We start from the raw sequence: 19,754 nt of genomic DNA, 5'->3' as shown, positions 1-19,754 counted from the left end.
GAGGAAATTTGAATGTCTGATATTATTGCTAATAAATATTTTAGACAAACTATTGTATGGGTTCAAGTAAAATTTCTTCCTTGATTTATTATGGCTAAGTTTAGAGCAAAGGGTGATATGATCTGGTGAATTAGTAACTGCTGACATCATTTACTCAGTCAACAAAGACTCCCTAGCTCTCTTTACCTTTCCCTCCCCCTGAGTAGAATTGACGATGGTGCGGTGCTTGGAAACGGTTCTGTATCAATACAAGAAAAACCCAAACCAAACACCCTCTTTTACTTCTTCCAGCCTGAAATGAAACATAAGGAAAAGCAAGAGGGTAGAGGCTAGTCTGATTTCATTTCTTATAATGTGCTTGAAAATTCTTCAGATTTCTTAGGCCTCAGTTTCCCTCTGGCAGAGCCCACGGAGCAGCGGGAAGCTGGTGTCTACCCCGGACGGCTGCCCTCCGTGTGTGCTGGCTGTGGGACGAGGCTGGCACTGGCTGGCAGGGCCCTGTGTGTCATTTTCAGGAAACGTGTGAGCCAGGTGACTTCACGCTGGCAGCTGCGGGTTTGTCCAGGTGGGCGTGGTCGCAGCAGCAGCCCGACCTTCCTATCACCAGGGACCAGTTTCTTGGAAGACAGTTTTCCACGGACGAGGGTGGGGGGGGGGTGTTTCTGGACAGATTCTCATGAGCAGCACAACCTAGATCCCTCCCACGCGGTTTGCGGCGGGGTCCGTGCTGCTGTGGGAACCTAATGGCAGCGGGCAGAGCTCGGTGACAGCGCTGGGGGCGGCTGTGAACACAGAGACCTTCGCTCCCTCCCCCCCTGCCGTGGGGCCCGTTCCTAACCGGCCACGGACCTGCACCCAGACTTCCACCGTGACATGGGCCCTGCTGCAAACCAGAGCTCCCCGTTGAGCATTTGCCAGCACACGCTGTGTGTGAGGCATTTGCAAGAAGTTTCTAGCATACTTTTGTGAAGGCATCAGATATTTTCATCTCAAAAAGTGAAGGCATTTCTGTTCCCATTGGAACTCTGACATTTATAACTTGTGAGGCTGGAAATGTCTTCTGTCCCTTGTTTACCCCTGTTTCTTCAGTTAGGCTCGCACTGGAAACATTCTAGATGTCATATGTAAGAGAACTTTAAAATTATATTAATGGCAAATACATAATATTTTAAAAAATAATCCCGTGATACATCTCTGCAGAATAATTCTGTAACGCATTCCGATTTGTGCATTAAAATCAGATGGAGCAAGACTTCACTCTCCAGATGTCCTGTGGTCTTGCTGTGCTGTAAATGCCACTCTGAAGGAAGAAGCGAGGGGAGAGGACATCAGTATAAAATGCTTCCACACCTGTGATTTCTTTTGCAACCACTTTTTAAATTCTTTCCCCTTATCTTGGTTTCCCTTCCTCCCTTCTAATGTTGCCCGTTTCACTACAGTAATATTCTTGATGACTTTGACTCCTGAAAGTAATTTTGAACATCAGTATCATATTCTGTTGTAATAGCCTGTAGCTTATTTTTTATTCACTTTTTGCCTTAGAAATTCCTCCGTCTTACAATAACAACAACTACTGTTGTTTTGTGTCAGTGCTGTCATTGCGTCTTTGCGTGACAATCCCCCAAACCCTGGCTCTGCTCTCAATGCCTCGGCTACTTCTCTTGCCTGTTTATAAAACCTAGCACGACAGAACTCCACACAGGGTCAACGGTCTCTAAGGGGGAACCCGACACTTTTTAATTCATTTTACGCACTGCTTAGTAAAAGAGGAATCTATTTTTATAGCCATTCCCATCCCTGTTATTCTTTATTGGGCCCCTGGAGATTCGCATTTCCTTTAGGAATACGCTCAACATTTTTGGCTGCTAAAATGTACTAGAACACGAGCCAGTTAATGACGTTCCCATGACAAGTTCTAGGCAAACTGCAGGGTTCGGTTCTGCAAGGATGATTTACGGCTGCCACAGGCCGGGACGTCAAACAGGTGGAAGCAATTAGCAGCCCTACTGTGTTCAGCCCAGGTTCACCAGCGGGGGAGGAAGACCACGGTTCAAAGGGCGTCTGTCCAGCGATGTGTCCGGCCCGCAGGGCAGCTTGTGAATCACGTCCGTTCAGCGACTGTCCTGCTTGGATAGCCCGTGTGTCTGTCTCTCAAAATTGTCGCTTGTGTGCGCATTTTTCACGGTATCTTTGCGGGATGGAGTTTGGTTTGCAAATACTGCCGTTGTCCAGCAATGTGCTCAGTTCATCACTTGCACCAGGTACCGGGATTTTGGAATTGTCACCAGCTCTAAGAATTGTGTCATCCGTGAGCTAAATGCACACCTTGCAGATGAGTTAGTGGCCTTCTGCTTTGGCAAACGTCTGCCGTGGGAGGAAGAATAGATGCATCTCGGTGTGAGTTTCGTCTCTATTTTCAGGATGAAAGATGGGAGAATTCGGTTACTATAATCAGGTTCCTTCTTAAAATACCCTTGACCTACTTTTCCCCTAAATAACGATGTTCCACTTGTTACGTAGAATTTCACAACTTACAACCCGTTTTCACATTTGTAATTTCATTTTCCTTTGCGTATTTCCTGCCTGCTGCTTTCTCCCTTCGAGGTCCCTGAGTAACTGAGCCTGAGGTTTGAGAGGGCTGAGACGCCGTCAGCCGAGCAGGTTCTGTGCCTGCAGGTCGCCTGTTTCCAGGAGGGGAACATGCAGGGTGGGTGGAATAGACTGACCGTGAGGCCACGTAAGGGGTGAAAGTAAAGTTTCTTTTTTGTGGGGGGAGGGGGGCCAGACAATAGTGCTTTTTCTTTTGCCTGTGTATTTGGTCATTTCCTTCAGGGTCACCCTGCTGGGCCTGTGGCCTCCTGACCCAGGGGCTCTCCGGTCACGTTACGGCACAGATTCCCCTGATCGTTCGGGGACATTGCTAACTTCAGGCATCACCTGTACTGGTGTGGATTTCTGGGGCGTAAAACATTAACATTTTATTTTTGAGGCCATAGAAATGTCTTTAAGTTGCTTTTTCCTGATTTGGTTATTTCGAATCATATTATTATATAATTGGGGTGTATTGATAGTTATAAGTTTGGACTTAAAATCGTTTGTCTGCTCTGGTTTGGAATTTGTGTAGTTATTTCTTTTTTTAAGAGACAGGCTCTGGCTATGTTGCCCAGGCTGGTCTCGAACTCCTGGGCTCTAGTGATCCTCCTGAGTCAGCCTCTCTGGAAGCTGGGACTGCAGGCGGGTGGCACGATGCCTGGTTTATGTCGTTAGTCATTGCTGACTTCATTAAGACGGTGGATGTTATTTTTGAAATTCAGAAATTGTTCTCACCTTGTTCTGATGAGAATGCAAATTCAGTCAGGCCCATTAATTGTTCTGTGACACAGGTGCACAGACAGAGACTCGGGCCACCCGGCTGGTTCTGTTTGTGAAGTGATTGTCTTTTAATGTTCGCTCCCCGGATGGTCGTGTGACACGTGACGTAACGGGAATGATGATAATCACGTGAATTGCGGGAAAATCGGCGCAGCAGGGAGGCGGCACTTCCTGAGCCGACGCCTGGCAACCTGCGCAAATGCGAAGCTTCCTCAGTTGCGAGACAGAGAGCTCAGGGCCACCGTGCGAAGAGGAGAATGAGCCAGCGAGTGAGGAACATAAGCAGCAGGGGGACACAGCCACCCCAAGTGCCCCAAGGATGGGGATGCGCTGCCCGCTGCGTCCCCGTCGCCAGGGGAGGAAGGCGCTGGGCGCCAGGTGCCTGCGCGTCACCGCAGCCGCTCGCAGGGACGCCCCTGGCAGCTGCCACCTGCCCAACCTGGGTTTGTTCCGGGTAAACACCGCGCACGGAAGGCAGGTGTCCGTTCACCAGCCTGCCCTGACCTCTTTCCTGTGTCTTTGTAGCCGCAGGAAAGAAAGTTCAGTGGTGATAAAAAGCTGTCACTCCTTTTTTAAAAAAAGATAAATTGAAGGTAAACGATTTATGGACTCAGGGACGGTCATTCAAAGTCCAAAGTCTTCAGTTGCATCCCGATTTCTGGATTAAGGATTCTGAAGGCGACGTTTCTGCAGAATCTGTTTAGACTTTACAGCAGAAACAGCCGTGGGGAGCGGCGCTCGGGGCGGCGGCTTCGCGGGGACCGTGGAGACTGATCTTCCCCCGGGACCCCCCGGTTCACAGCCTGCTGCTTCCACTCGGGGACGTCTCCTCCCGGCTGGGACGCGGAGCGCAGCAGCCAGGGAGGCCCCGCAGCCCCGCGTGGCGCACAGCCCCCCCGGTCCCGTCCTTGCTCCCCCCGCTGCTCGGGGAGGTTGCAGGGGCCGGGCTGCCCTGCCTCCCGGGGCGAGCTCTGCAGCCCCTCGCGCCACTGGGACAGGGGTGAGAAGCAGGACATCTGTTTGCTCATTTACTCAGGATTGACGGAGTCGGTATCTGTTGTCCCCTCACTGCGCTCTAGACCAACGCCGGCACCAGCGACACCCTAGTGAGCCACGTGGGTGCCGTCGGGACTGACAGGCCTCGAGTCTGGGCGAGGGAGGGTCAGTCAGACAGTCCCAGGGACCGACGTGTGTTTCACGTGGAGGCCCCAGAGCAGTAAAGGAACCGGACCCAGAGCAGCGATGGGGGGGATGTGAGGGCGACGTGTGTGCACGCACATGTGCGTGTGCATGTGTATGCACGTGTGTGTGCATGCATGTGTGTGGGTGTGCATATGTGTGCACACGTGTGCGTGTGCATGTGTGCGTGCGAAGGGGTGCACAGTCTGGGCGAGGGGCCTGCGGCTGGGGGAAGCGGCGGGGTCTCAGGAGGCGGGAGAGGCGGCCGGGCGGGTCTCGCAGAGGCGTCTGCCTGCGGTGGCAGCGCAGGGAGGTCACCGGCGGGTCATTACGCAGAGGAGGCCTCACGGCTGCTGTGGTTTAATGAGATAATCCCGGCTTTGGGAGGAAAAGCGGCTGGAGGGAGGCCAGAGAGGCAGGAGGAATATCCCAGTTTAGAGTCTGGAGCTGGTGAGTTGTGCGTCCCAAATTCCTTCCTTGCTGCCTCACTCCGGAACGTTGTCCACGTGTCTGTGTCCTGCAGACCCCACGTCCCTGCGGCTCAGGGACACTGACAGTTGCTGGGGGATCCCCTGGAGAGGTCTGGCCGTGGGATTTGCAGGTTACGTTCCACAAACGCTGTGTTCAAACACCGCAGCTCTTCTCGGTCACACGAGACGTGCCAGTGAGCTGGAAAGAACTTAGCTCCTCCGTGTTCTGCTGAAATGTGGTGGCATCGTGCAGTGACCTGACGTGCTCCTGAGGACAGAGAACAAACGATGCTCTTGCCTTTCTTTTGCTAAGTCCCAGCGCCTTGCGTTTATTTCTGCACATTGATTTCTTCAGTATAATGACCGTTGTCCTGTGTTCATGGTGACCTATGGTGTTGTCATTGTCACATTATTACTCTCTGCTCACAAATACAGCAGAGATGTTGGAGGAGATTCGTCCTGAGAGGAGTTTCCTGTGGAGCTGAAGAGAAACCATATTGGAAATTGACTCTGAAAATCAGGAGCCGCCAACGTCCATGAGTAAAGCAGCGATAGGGAACGGTGCGGCCTACGGCAGAACTGGGGAAACACACTCTACCCAGTGCGTTCACACCCCGATGCAAAACACACTGTGGCAGCCAAACCAAACGTCTGGGGGGCAGGTTTGGCTAAGTGACTGTGAGTTTGGTATTTCTCCTTTAAACGATTAAAAAAAATTTAAACCCAGAGAAGTAATAAAAAAATTTCAGTATACTTTTGGGTTACAGGCCAAGCCCTTTCAAGTGATTTAAAGCTTCAAAGCTGTTAGGGTAAAACAGCAGGACCAGAATGCAGCCTGCAGTGCAAAGTTCCCAGATAACTCTGCAAAGCGGCTTCTAGATCCCTCTGGCGTCCACCCGGTCTCTCTCTGTAAGGGGACGCTGCAGTTTCTCCCGTGCCCCAGTCAAATCAACACACCCAGTAAGGGAAGGTGTGAAATGTAAGTTTAACAGAAAGGAAAAAGGTTATTACTTTTAAAATCAGAAGCCAAGGAAACATCTTTTCTCCTACCGTTTGGGCATGTCCCAGGGGGCAGTTTTATTAGAGTCTCCCTCAAAGCAAAATGAGGGCTATAAATAGCCCTGACCCCGCTGCACCTGACCCTTAGATTAGGATTAGCTCAGCTCAGGCCGAGCGGTCACACAAGGACACGGCTTTCTGGCTGAGTAGCCAACTGAAATCCGATGCTGGGGAACCTCGTGCAAAGGATGCTCAGATGACGTGCTTCCAGGAGAAAAATAATCCCGACCTCCTCTCTGATAACCAAGAGTGAGCAGTCCTAGCGATTCCGTAAACGGGAGACCCGTCCACCGCAGAAACGGCCCGTGGGACGGATGAAGCAGAAAGGGGCAGAACAACAGGCTAGTTAAGGTCACGGAGCGGCTGCTCAATGTCACTACTGCTCTTGAAATGCCATGGACAGCAGCACACACACGGTGACAGTGACTCTTAGAATTCTGAGCCCTTCAGCAAAAGCCTTTCCTCCGTGGGCTGCACTCGTACCATAATGAAAACCCCAGTACCTGTCTTCCATATTTTAGTGGGCTGTTGTGAAGAGAAGATTAGATTGTGTGTGGTAAAGCACCTCACAGTGATGAGATAATGCGACATAATGATAATAATAATAAAGATAATTATATGCCGGGTGCGGTGGCTCACGCCTGTAATCCCAGCACTCTGGGAGGCTGAAGCGGGCGGATCCTTTGAGCTCAGGAGTTTGAGACCAGCCTGAGCAAGAGCAAGGCCCCAGCTCTACTAAAAAAATAGAAAGAAATTAGCTGAACAACTAAAACTATATAGAAAACATTAGCCAGGTGTGGTGGTGCATGTCTGTAGTCCCAGCTACTCAGGAGGCTGAGGCAGGAGGATCGCTTGAGCCCAGGAGTTTGAGGTTGCTGTGAGCGAGGCTGACACCACGGCACTCTAGCCCGGGCAACAGTGAGACTCTGTCTCAAAAAAAAAAAAAAAAAAAAAATTGTAGCAAACACATAGCACTTATTATTTGCCAGCACTGTTCCAAGCATTTGTGTTCATTATTTTACTTAGTTCTTATGGCACCTTCCTTATGAAGCAGGATCACCTTTGGCATTCTCAGGTTTTCCAGGTGGGGAGACAGAGCCGTGGGTGACAGAAGAGCTTGCGCGCGGGCCGCCGGGGGGACTGGGGCTGGGTTTGAACCCGGGCGTTCTGGCTCCTCTCAATCCCTGCGGTTAACGGGAAATACCAAAACCAAAACCAGATCACAGACTGTCGGCTAAACTGCACGGCCAGCATCTGAGTCCTGGCTTCACGGGCTGTGTATTAATAATTCTACAACCCATTAATGTATTAATAATTAATAACCCATTAATAACTATGGCCAGGCTTCTTACTGTGAACTTCAGTTTGCTGATTTGTAAAATGGAGATGGATGGTAATATTAACACTTACTTTTAGGTATGTGGTGAGGATTGAATAAGGAAACATGGAAGTCGCGGTGTTTGGTCCACAGGAGGCAGGTGCTGTGCTGTGATTACCTGCTGGGGGTGGATGGGGCTGCCCTACTCGGCCGGGCGGCCAGAGCCAAGTCCCACAGAGCGGACACTCACACGCAGAAGTGAGTTTTCTCGCAGTTCTGAGGACCGGAAGTCCAGCCTCGAGGTGCGGCAGGGCTGGCTGTGCGAGGCCTGCCTTGCAGGTGCAGCCGCGGGTGCGACTCACGCCATTTTCCTCTGTGCGGAGGAGAGAGGGATCCCCGGTGTCTTCTTTGTCCTGTGAGGACGCCAGTCCTGTCGCACTAGGGCCCCACCATTACGACCTCATTTAGCCTTATTACTTCCTTACTATGGTCACGTTGGGTGTTAGGCCTTCAGCATATGCATTTTGGGGGGACAGAATTCAGTCCATCCGGGGGCAGCTGGGGAGGGAGGAACAGATGGATAGAAGGTCGCACTCCGAGCATTCCGATGTGTAAGGTCAATTTTGTAGCCGTCAGCTCGTCCTAATAAATCAGCAGGTGCATGACATATTCAACACAGCGTGTCACTTGCCTGCTCTTTGCTGTCATGCAAAATGTCCCCACACCGTCTGCTTTGGTCCTCCAGGTGAGCCCGAGTTCAAGTACATCGGGAACATGCACGGCAACGAGGCCGTGGGGCGGGAGCTGCTCATCCTCCTGGCCCAGCACCTGTGTGACGAGTACCAGAGGGGCAACGAGACGGTCGTGAACCTGATCCACAGCACACGCATCCACATCATGCCCTCGCTGAATCCCGACGGCTTTGAGAAGGCGGCGTCCCAGGTGAGCCCTGGTGGGCTGTTCTCCTGTCCTGCATGTCTGTGCACACGCGTGTGTCTGGCAACAGCCAGCACCTGGCCACAGCTCACACCTGTGCCTGGGTGGGGGGTAGGAGCACCTGACCAGAGCTCACACCTGTGCCAGGGTGGGGGGGGTGAGAGCACCTGGCCAGAGCTCACACCTGTGCCGTGGGCGCGCGGGCGACACAGGACCTGGCCAGAGCTCACACCTGTGCCGTGGGGCGGGGGGGGGGGTAGGAGCACCTGGCCAGAGCTCACACCTGTGCCGGGGTGGGGGGGGGTAGGAGCACCTGGCCAGAGCTCACACCTGTGCCGGGGTGGGGGGGGTGAGAGCACCTGGCCAGAGCTCACACCTGTGCCGTGGGGGGGGGTAGGAGCACCTGGCCAGAGCTCACACCTGTGCTGTGGGGGGGTGAGAGCACCTGGCCAGAGCTCACACCTGTGCCAGGGTGTGGGGGGTGAGAGCACCTGGCCAGAGCTCACACCTGTGCCGTGGGGGGTGAGAGTACCTGGCCAGAGCTCACACCTGTGCCGTGGGGGGTGAGAGCACCTGGCCAGAGCTCACACCTGTGCCGGGGTGGGGGGGGTGAGAGCACCTGGCCAGAGCTCACACCTGTGCCGGGGTGGGGGGGGTGAGAGCACCTGGCCAGAGCTCACACCTGTGCCGTGGGGACCCGGGCGACACAGGACCTGGCTCTCTGCTGAGCAGAAAGGTCAGAGCAACAGAAGGAGGGTGGGTTTCTTCAACAGAGAGCGAATGAGAAATGTTGTTAAAAAGTGAATACTTTAATGCTGCTTTGTCTGTGTTGCTAAATAAATCATATTTATTCCCCCTCCTTTGTGACGAGGTGAGTTTTCTCCCACATCCCGCAGCGCGCCTGGCTGAGCCGGCAGCGCCCTCTGCTGGATCCTGGGAATAACGACCGTGGCCACGTGGACGCTTAACTGATGCTTCATCCTCGGTTTTTATATGGGATGAACAAAGTTGGGCAAACAAGTAAAAGCCCTACCTCGTAACTAAAAATAATTTAATGCACCTTAACTTTTAAACAAGCTAAAAATTAATAACTTCTTAAGATAATGTTCGCGGTGTGTGTTCTCATTTTGATTGCATGGTGTGAGGAATGTTATATTTGCTGTTTTCTATATTTTGCAATAATTTTCTTATTTTATGGGGACACATTAAAGCAAATATTTAGTATGTTTATCTACAGCTAAAAAGATCCATCAACATTGTAAGAAACTCAGATAGTGAATTTCTGTAAATAAGTGTAACATTGATATAATTTCTAAAGTCGTAAGAGAAAAATTCTAGTAACGTACATGATTAAATTATTTAACATTTTAGGGTGATGTTAAGAATTGTAAGACAGGTGGGCAGAGGATTATCATTGCTTTATTCTGTCATATAGCTTTTTATTCCTCATAGTCCAAGGTATCTAAGCTTACATGATTTAAAAAGTATGGGAAATATGTCTATATCATGTGATACAATTTAATAGTAAAACAAGAAAATTCACATTATAAAATAAAACTAAATATGTTGGAAATTTTTGAATTTTCTGGGTTGTACCATTAGTGACGTGAGGGGTTTAAATTAAACAGAAACTCCTCAGGTAATAAAGCCCCAGAACTTCTGTTCCAGAGCTCACATTTCTCCATGAAGAGTGGAAAAGGGAGATAGGTTATATAAATATGTAAGTAACTCGTGTTCTCTCCATCGTAAGCGTCTAATCTTATTTATTTATTCTTTTGAATATTTTAAAAAAACAAGTTGCTGTGACTTACAGAGGCCACATGCATTTTACATAAATCTAATTACAGAATGTGTGGTTTGAAACAGGTTAGCTCTTGCTATGAATATATGTATCGACCTTTTTGCAATATGATGATAAATATCTCTTAAACATTATTACTGGTAATATTTAAAATACCATTCATTGAAACTATTTTCAAAATATGTATAACAAATACACTCACGTGTTGCTTAACAACTGGGATACATTCTGAATAGTGCCTCGTTAGTGACTTCATCACGTGTGGGTGTCACGGAGCGCACTTACCCAGACCGGGTGTCACGCCAGCCCCACTCCCCGGCCGTGTGGGCCCTACTCCCCGGCTGTGTGGACCCCACTCCCCGGCCGTGTGGACCGCACTCCCCGGCTGTGTGGACCCCACTCCCCGGCTGTGTGGGCCCCACTCCCCGGCTGTGTGGGCCCCACTCCCCGGCTGTGTGGACCCCACTCCCCGGCTGTGTGGGCAGCCGAGCTCCTAGGGCATGAGCCTGCACAGCCTGCTGCTGTCTGGACACCCCAGGCAATTGCAACGCAGTGGCAAGTATGTGTGTATCCAGACATAGCAAAGCTACAGTAAAATACAGAGTGAAAGATAAAAAGTGGTTCTCCTGCAATAAATACTTGCCACAGACAGAGCCTGCAGGACTGGAAGTTGCTCCGGGCGCGCTGGTGGGTGGTGAGTGAGTGAGGAGGCCCAGGACTCCGCAGTGTGCTGCTCCCGAGTTTGCTACAAACAGCGTCTGTTTAGGCTGCACTAAATTTGTAATGAAGTATTTTTTCTTCAATCACAGATTAATCTTAGCTTACTGTAACTGTTTTACAGTATAAATTTTTAAATTAAAAAAAATTTTTTACTCTTGTAATAACACTTAGCTTAAAACACATACTGTACAACTGTACAAAGATATTGTCTTTCTTTATATCCGTATTCTATAAGCTTTTTTTCATTTTTAGAATTGTTTGTTTATTTATTTATTTTTACTTTTTAAACTTTTTGGTTAAGAGCGAGGACACAAGCACACACATGAGCCTGCACAGGGCAGGACATCAGGACGCCGCCGGGCCAGGGGGAACTTCCAGCTCAGTGTGATCCTGCGATATGGCTGTCCTGCATGCCGTCCATTGGTGACCGAGATGTCACCAGGTAGTGCGTGGCACACTTTAAACCTGACACTTGGTGCTTGTGTCGGTCACGGACTGAAAATGCCATCACGGGAGAATATTGTTGAAATAAATAGTTAATCTTAGAACATTACTTTTAAAGCATTAATAGAGAATGCTATTAACTATTAACCACATAGTGTCAATAATATAAACAACTGATGATTTTTCCCTTTGGTTTTGTTTTTTAGCCTGGCGAGCTCAAGGACTGGTTTGTGGGTCGGAGCAATGCCCAGGGAATAGACCTGAACCGGAACTTTCCAGACCTGGACAGGATAGTTTATGTGAATGAGAAACAAGGTGGCCCAAACAATCACCTGCTGAAGAATATGAAGAAAATTGTGGATGAAAACACCAAGGTAGGAACACGGAGTGTTCTGGGTTTGTCCTCTTGCCCAGGGACATGTGTCCTGACGTCTGTGTCCCAGCGCAGGGCGCAGGAGTGAGGTTGGAGCGTGGGCAGTTGGCCGGGCCGCGAAGGTCAAAGCTGGGAGGGCTGGAGCCTTGAGGTCAGTCCCAGCCTTCAGGACCGGCCACCTCACCCCACTGAGCCCCCCGCCCCCCGCCTCCTGCTGAGACCGGTGCAGTAACCTCCGAGTTCTGTGTCCAGCCTCTGCCAACTCTGTTCAGCCTTCTCACATTCCTCCAGAGTGATCTTCACACGCAGACTGTCACCCTTTTGCGTAAAAAACCTTGCCAGCTCTCCTGTGCCCAGAGGATAAAGTGAAAATTCAATACAGCAGAGTAGCCTGAGGGTTAAGTGTGGAGACCCTGGAGGCAGCCACCTTGGTGCGAATCCTGCCTCCATACTTGCTGTGTGAACTTTGGAAAGTTTCTTAACCTCTCTGCGCTTCAGCTTCTTCGTCTGCCATAGGGAGAGGACAATAGGATCTGCCTCATAGGATCTAACAAGGGCTGAACACATCCATGTGCACAAAGCACATTTGAACCCACAGCCGCGTGATCTTGGACGTGTCATTTACTGACAACTCACCCGCCCTCCGACCCCTCCCCTGACATGGGGTGCGCATCTCTGCGTATCCAATGGTGATGTCTCCAAGCAGGACAAACAGTCCACATGAGAGCTACTCGTGACCCGACAGAGACACGCATATACAGGATCTCTCGTCACACCGAGCCCTGCTGACGCGTGAGAGCCTCTGCCCCAAAGAACAGTGCAGTCGCGTCCCCGTCACACCATTCTTTTAATCAAAGAGGTGCTTGGCGTTTGAGAGTCTCCTAGTTGCTGTTAAAAACTCATCACATGAAAGTATCAAGCTTTGGCTCTGGAGTAATTCTTTGGCATACGTTTCTTTTCTCCTTTGTTTTGTTTCCAAGCTATGCGGGACTGCGAACCGTTCAGGAGACTTAACATGAGTCCTTGAAACTCGTGCCTTTGTTCTAAAGTTTAAGACGACTGCTCCAAAGCAAACTCATATTTTATGTTCAGCTCTAATGCAGACCCAATCTAATATTCTTTTCCAGGAACGATGTTTGAAGGAGTTGAAGGAAATTGGAAAAACCGTGGGCAAAAAGGGGAACTAAAATCTACCCCCTTTGAGCCCCGTAAAGGGCGAGCTTGCCCCTGCGGTCTGGCTGTTTCTTTTCTCCTTGTCTTATTCGCAACTATTTAACAGGACGTGTGACCTCGCAGACCAGACAGAAACACTCCCAGACGTGTCAGTGCTTTCAATGCTGGATTTCAAGTTACAAAGGGAAAAGAAAAGAAACAAAAACCTGGCAGCCCACAAAGAGCTTTGAAGGGAATTTAAACGCTATGGAAATAGTAGTTTTTTACTATGCGTTTGAGGAAGGCGGGGCGTGGGGACGCTGCTGCTGTTACAGAAACCCTTTTGTAATGAAAATAACCACAAAGTGGCTGAAACGTGATCGGCTTTCAGCCTCTTTTCTCTGCCTTGTCTGTGTCACGTGACCAGGCCGGCGACTTCCCGACTTGTAACCCTCTGACTCTGTCCCCGCTGCAGCTGGCCCCGGAGACCAAGGCCGTAATCCACTGGATCATGGACGTGCCCTTCGTGCTTTCCGCCAACCTGCATGGCGGGGACGTCGTGGCCAACTACCCCTACGACGAGACCCGCAGCGGTGAGTCCCCGCGCCCGCCGGCCCCGCCTTTGCCCAGACGCCTGTTAGACCCAGAGACGTGTGGTTGGCTGGTGACAGGGACGCCGTAGGCCTGGCAGGGTTTATAGGGCACGGATAAGAGTGCAGTGCATCCAAATTTATATTATTTATTTTATAATACACATGGGAGAATTTTTAAAAACCATAAACTCAGACGCGGAATAGCGTGTGAGAGTGGTTCACGGTGGCTGCCAGGTGGGTACGGGTGCGTTTTTTAAATTAAAGATTTTAACGATGGGAATCTTGACATCCTCCCAATTTGCTGGGACCTTGTCCCTTTCTCTGTGAAACTGTCAGTGCGTAGGTGGAATGTGCCTTCTGCCTAGATTCTGCTTCGTAGCGTTAGAAACGGAGTCATCCAAGCTAAGAACTGAGTGTCATTGTTCCGTGTTAAGCCTTTGCCCCGTCCCACACCGAGGCAGCTGAAAACCGCGTCAGCAAGAGCGCGACGCCGTGTCACCCTCCCGAGACGCGGTCTGTGCCAGCACCCGAGCCTCGTGGGTTTGCCTTCCAGGTCGTGCCCACGAGTACAGCTCCTGTCCCGACGACGCCGTGTTCCAGAGCCTGGCCCGGGCGTACTCGGCCTTCAACCCCGTCATGTCGGACCCCAGCCGGCCGCCGTGTCGCAAGAATGATGATGACAGCAGCTTTGTAGACGGAACCACCAACGGGGGCGCTTGGTACAGTGTGCCCGGCGGTGAGTCCCCGCCTGCTCCCTGCCTGCAGCAGCAGCTTGGTCCCAGCGGCCATGTGGGTGTAGACAGGGACCTAGATTTAGAGCCTCAGTCCCCCTTGGTCACTGAGGGGATGGAACCTGGAGTCCTTCCCCGCTGAAGCTCATTGTTTGCATGAATAGTTACTACGTGCAATTTTGTTGTGTTTTTAACCGAGATGCTAACTGAAGAGATACAGGGAATGAACTGGGGAAATGTAAACTGAACGTTATTAGCTTCCTTACTTGTCAGAGTCTGGCCCCAGGGAACAGGAGAGCGCCCTCGCTATATGCTGGTCCAGGCTTCGCTGCAGGTGCGTGTGCTTGGGCCTGTACCGCACCTCCACGCACGAACCTTCCGTGTTACCTTTGTAAATGGTGGGATCACGGGGACTAGTCGACACGGAGCATTTAGTTTATGTTCACTGCAGGGCGGTCCCCAACCTTTGTGGATGGGTTTCAAGGAAGATGATTCTTCCACGGATGGGAGTGTTGGAGAGTGTTTTTGGGGTGATTCAGGCACATCACATTTACTGTGCAGTCAAAGCTCTCTGCTAATGATAATCTGTATTTGCAGCTGCTCCCCAGAGCTAGCATCACCGCCTCAGCTCCACCCCAGGTCATCCGGCAGTAGATTCTCATAAAGCGCACAAGCTACATCCCTCCATGCACAATTTGCAGCAGGGTTCGTGCTCCTACGAGAGTCTAATGCCGCCGCTGATCTGACAGGCTGTGGGGCTTACACGGTGATGCCAGCGATGGGGAGAGGCTGTAAACACAGTGGAAGCTTCACTTGCTCTCCCTCGGCTCACCTCCCGCGGTGCAGCCTGGTTCCTAACAGCCCAGGGACAGGCACTGTGGCCCAGAGCTTGGGGACCACAGCAAAATGGTCATCACAGCTGTCAGACCAGGTGGCTTTTCACCTTCGTGGAGTTTAAGGGAGCAGCCCCGCGTGGGCAGAGCGGGAGGGAGCCCCTTCCCGGCAGCCCCGGCCGCTCCTGCCTCCGTATGCCCACAGGACTGCACAGACCCCTTGTTTTTATAGTTGCCGAAGGATGAAGATTGAACTGTGATGACGTATATTTATGTATAATAATATGTTATAAAAATATAATATTTTTATATTAATTATAGAAATTATTAAATATTAATATATTTTTCTTTTCTCTTTGCCTAAACAATTTTCCATGGCTAACCTGGAAATAAAAAGAGAATTAGGGAAGTAGCAGCATTAGCTAATTATTTTGTTTGGTTGGATATTCTTAATTTCATTGAATTATGCCCTGAGAAAAATATTCTTCCTAATTATTTCTTCCTGATGTGTGTTAATTCTGTTTTTATTTGTAGTTTGCATTTCAACCAGATCAGATTTAGTACTTTCTCCCTTATAGCTTGAAAAACATAGTCTATGTCAGATTTAGGACTTAGGGTATGTGAAGTACATCAGCTGGGAAGTAATTTTATACGTTAGATTTTATAAAAACGATAGCAATTCCTTGGGAATTACCTTTTTGGACAAATGGTATAGTGTCTACAGAATGTCAAACAAGCTATATCAGTACAATACTGATGATAATAATATTAACAATAATAGCAGTCTCAACCTTGTCAATGATTATGTCCTGCAATAACTGTGAGTCAGAAAAGCTCTGACAGTCTTTAGCCCTCTCTACAGTGAATAAAATCAGCGTCTCAGGCCAGGTTTTCTGCAAGCAGAGCTTGAGGCAGCGACTCGGATGCTCGTCCTTTGTGGAGAGGGCACTTGGGGAAACTGCGGGGAGTGCGGGGGGTCGGGTGAGGCAGGGTCACAGCCGAGCAGGGATGTGGTCTCTCGGGTCTCGCGGGTAAAGTCGAGCCTTGGCCCAAGCCTACGTGCAGGCAGGGCCGTCTCCCCGTTGGCTGTGGGCTGCCAGGAGGGGGTGCCCAGCTCCGAAAAGCAGCCTGGTGGCACCCACAGCACCCACCACTGATTCCAGTCAGATTCATGTTAAAATTGTTCTGGATGCAGAATCTTCTTCTCTTTGGTACAGTTTGAAGTGCTATAATTATGTCTTACACACAGTAGCTGCTCAGTGATTGTTGAATTAATATATATTGTGATACATATATACATAAACATATAGACTTTTTTTTTTGTTTAGTGACAGGGTCTTGCTCTGTCACCCCCAGGCTGGGGTGCAGTGACGCCACCATAGCTCACCGCAGCCGTGAGCTTCCGGCTCAAGCCACCCTCCCACCTCAGCTGGGACTACAGGCATGAGCCACCACACCTGGCTACCTTTTTAAATTTTTTATAGAGGTGGGGTCTCACTATGTTGCCCAGACTGGTCTCGAACTCCTGGGCTCTAGCGATGCCACCACCTTGGTCTCCCAAAGTGCTGGGATTACAGGCGTGAGCCACGGCGCCTGGACAACATATAATACCTTACCAAGACTCTCAATCCCTCAGGAGCACGCCACAGTATTAGTGGGACGTAAGGAAGGACACGGTAGGTCAGACCATCTCACACGATGCGCCACAGTCTTCCCTGATGGAAAGGGGGCTCAGAGGTGTGTGCGTTTCCGCAGGTCAGTAGGGATTGAGTCTTTTATCCCGTGTCTCCTTTGAAGCTCATCCCACAAGCGTGGGACGTGGGTGACGTCTGCTTTGGCACCTTAGCAGCAGCGCAGCCTGCAAACCAGAGCTCAGGAACCCGGGACGGTGTGTGCCCTGCAGGTGGCGAGAGTCTCCCAGGTGCACCGTCAGCTCCTCAGAGCAGGGGACGTCCCTGGGTTGTCCCGCAGCGCCCAGGTGCCCCGGGTGGTGTGTCTGCAACGTGCTCCCAGTGCCGCAGAGTGGCCTGAGCGGGGCATCCGTGCCCACACGCGTGTGCTGACTTTCCCGTTGTGCTCTGCAGGGATGCAGGACTTCAATTACCTCAGCAGCAACTGTTTTGAGATCACCGTGGAGCTCAGCTGCGAAAAGTTCCCACCTGAAGAGACGCTGAAGGGCTTCTGGGAGGATAACAAGAACTCGCTTCTTAACTACCTGGCACAGGTAAACCGTTCCCTGCACAAGAACTCGCTTCTTAACTACCTGGCTCAGGTAAACCGTTCCCTGCACAAGAACTCACTCCTTAGCTACCTGGCACAGGTAAACCGTTCCCTGCACAAGAACTCGCTCCTTAACTACCTGGCGCAGGTAAACCGTTCCCTGCACAAGAACTCGCTCCTTAACTACCTGGCGCAGGTAAACCGTTCCCTGCACAAGAACTCGCTCCTTAGCTACCTGGCACAGGTAAACCGTTCCCTGCACAAGAACTCGCTCCTTAGCTACCTGGCACAGGTAAACCGTTCCCTGCACAAGAACTCGCTCCTTAACTACCTGGCACAGGTAAACCTGTTCTCTGCACAAGAACTCACTCCTTAGCTACCTGGCTCAGGTAAACCGTTCCCTGCACAAGAACTCACTCCTTAGCTACCTGGCGCAGGTAAACCGTTCCCTGCACAAGAACTCGCTCCTTAACTACCTGGCACAGGTAAACTGTTCCCTGCACAAGAACTCGCTCCTTAACTACCTGGCACAGGTAAACCGTTCCCTGCACAAGAACTCACTCCTTAGCTACCTGGCGCAGGTAAACCGTTCCCTGCACAAGAACTCACTCCTTAGCTACCTGGCGCAGGTAAACCTGTTCCCTGCACAAGAACTCACTCCTTAGCTACCTGGCGCAGGTAAACCGTTCCCTGCACAAGAACTCGCTCCTTAGCTACCTGGTGCAGGTAAACCATTCTCTGTACAAGAACTCTGCTCCTTAGCTACCTGGTGCAGGTAAACCGTTCCCTGCACAAGAGCTCGCTCATTAGCTACCTGGCTCAGGTAAACTGTTCTCTGCACAAAAACTCACTCCTTAGCTACCTGGCACAGGTAAACTGTTCTCTGCACAAAAACTCCCTCATTAGCTACAAACACGACAGACTTTTCACGACATGGGAGGGACTTCAAAGCTTTTCTTTGACTCAGGACACGATACTAAGTTTCAGAAGGTTACTTCTCATTTCTCTGTTTAAGAAAAAGCAGAGTAAAAAGTGCACAAAAAATTCAGTGGCCTTTTGAGCAGGTTTTGATTCTCACACGAGGAGAAGCTGTAGTATTTCACTGGAAAACAAGCAGATGCTCGATATGAAACAACTTTAGGTCATTTCTAGTACGAATTTTGTTTTTCCTTGGCCTTCACAGATACACCGGGGAGTTAAGGGGTTCGTCCGAGACCTGCAGGGGAACCCGATCGCCAACGCGACCATCTCCGTGGAAGGAATAGACCACGACGTGACCTCCGGTGGGTGTGGGTCTCGCCCTGGGGGCTCTGGCCTGTGTACAATAGCACCAACAGCACAGTGCTGTAGCGACGTCTCTCTGGTGGGCCGGGTTGGGGGGCAGCCCGGCTGGTGACGTGTTCAGGTCTGGGAGGGCGCGGTGGCCTGGCCTGGCCTGGGCTGCCTCACCCCGGGACTCACAGCAGTTCAGGCAAAGGAAAGTGAACTCTCTGGAGTCAGAACACCGGTGGGTTCCAGGCTCTGTAGGAGGCGCTGACGAGCTGTGAGCCGGCGGGAAGGAAGGGGAGTTGGGCGGCAAGATTGGAATTCTCACACGCTCACACTTCTCCATCAGTCACGCAAGGCTAGACGGGTGTTATGGGATGGAGTGAGATGTTAGTTATCTCTGGGTTTGGAGCCCACGGTCGTTTGGGGAAAATGATGCATTTTCCTGACGAATCTTCCTGCTCCTGTTAATAAACATCAGTCCAGCTTATTTTAGTTTGTCCTTTGTTAGGATGTTTCCAGTGACAACAATGACGTTTTTAAGCTATAGACTCCTTATGGCATGTCTTGACCTCGTAATGAATTAGCCTTTAACTTATTTCCCAAATCACACTGTGTCAGACATTGCCTCTTTCTTAACTTTCATATTAGTAGTTCGGCTTTGTTTTCTAAATCTTTATCATTTGTCCTCTAAAACTCTATTTATTTAACAAATGTTTATCGACAGCCCACTAGACGTCAGCTTCCCACCCAATACTCCACGACGCTGCCCCCCGGCCCTCGGGAGGCCATGGGAAGCCTCTTCCGTCTGTCGGCCCTGGCGTGCTGCACAAATGTTATTTCCTCTGCACCCCCTGACGTGAAAAGTTTGGGGAAATATAACCTAGGGGACAAATAGGTAGAAGAAATGAAATCTGAGGAGTGGGCCCTGGGATGCCCCAGATGTCCGAGGGCAGGGTGATCGGGAGAAGCCGGAGTGAAGTGGGAGGTGGGAGGGAAGTCAAGTCTGTTGTCCTGGAGGCCTTGAAACGTGTCAGGAAGAAGAAATGAAAAAAGGGTCAAGAAAGATGAACCATGTGACTGATCATGGACTTGGCAGTTTGGAATCTAAGCTTCTAACCAGGGCTCAGGGATCCCCATGAGGCCACCCTCCGGTCTTCCCGGGTCCTCACCTGTCCAGGCTCAAGCCATGGTGCTGGGATGCTCCGACCTGCAGCTCGCAGACGTCTGTCTTTTCACCTAAGCCTCTGACCGATTAGAAGACCCATGATTTGGGAGGTTTAGTAG

General features: G+C 50.6%; 1 protein-coding gene across 1 annotated transcript in view; it reads left to right on the top strand.

Moving 5' to 3' along the window:
* CPE (carboxypeptidase E) overlaps positions 1-19,754 on the top strand; it is a 64,960-nt gene that overhangs the window by 42,665 nt on the left and 2,541 nt on the right. Inside the window, exons 2-7 of the mRNA XM_045552539.1 lie at positions 8,144-8,340; positions 11,506-11,673; positions 13,300-13,417; positions 13,971-14,153; positions 17,066-17,205; positions 18,385-18,484. Coding sequence (XP_045408495.1) covers positions 8,144-8,340; positions 11,506-11,673; positions 13,300-13,417; positions 13,971-14,153; positions 17,066-17,205; positions 18,385-18,484 — 906 coding nt within the window. The remainder of the gene's footprint in view (positions 1-8,143; positions 8,341-11,505; positions 11,674-13,299; positions 13,418-13,970; positions 14,154-17,065; positions 17,206-18,384; positions 18,485-19,754) is intronic.

This window comes from Lemur catta, chromosome 5 (genome assembly GCF_020740605.2).
Source record: "Lemur catta isolate mLemCat1 chromosome 5, mLemCat1.pri, whole genome shotgun sequence".
Classification (NCBI taxonomy): Eukaryota; Metazoa; Chordata; class Mammalia; order Primates; family Lemuridae; genus Lemur; species Lemur catta.
Note: the sequence above shows the minus strand (reverse complement) of the source record. Positions and strands in the feature narration are given on the sequence as shown.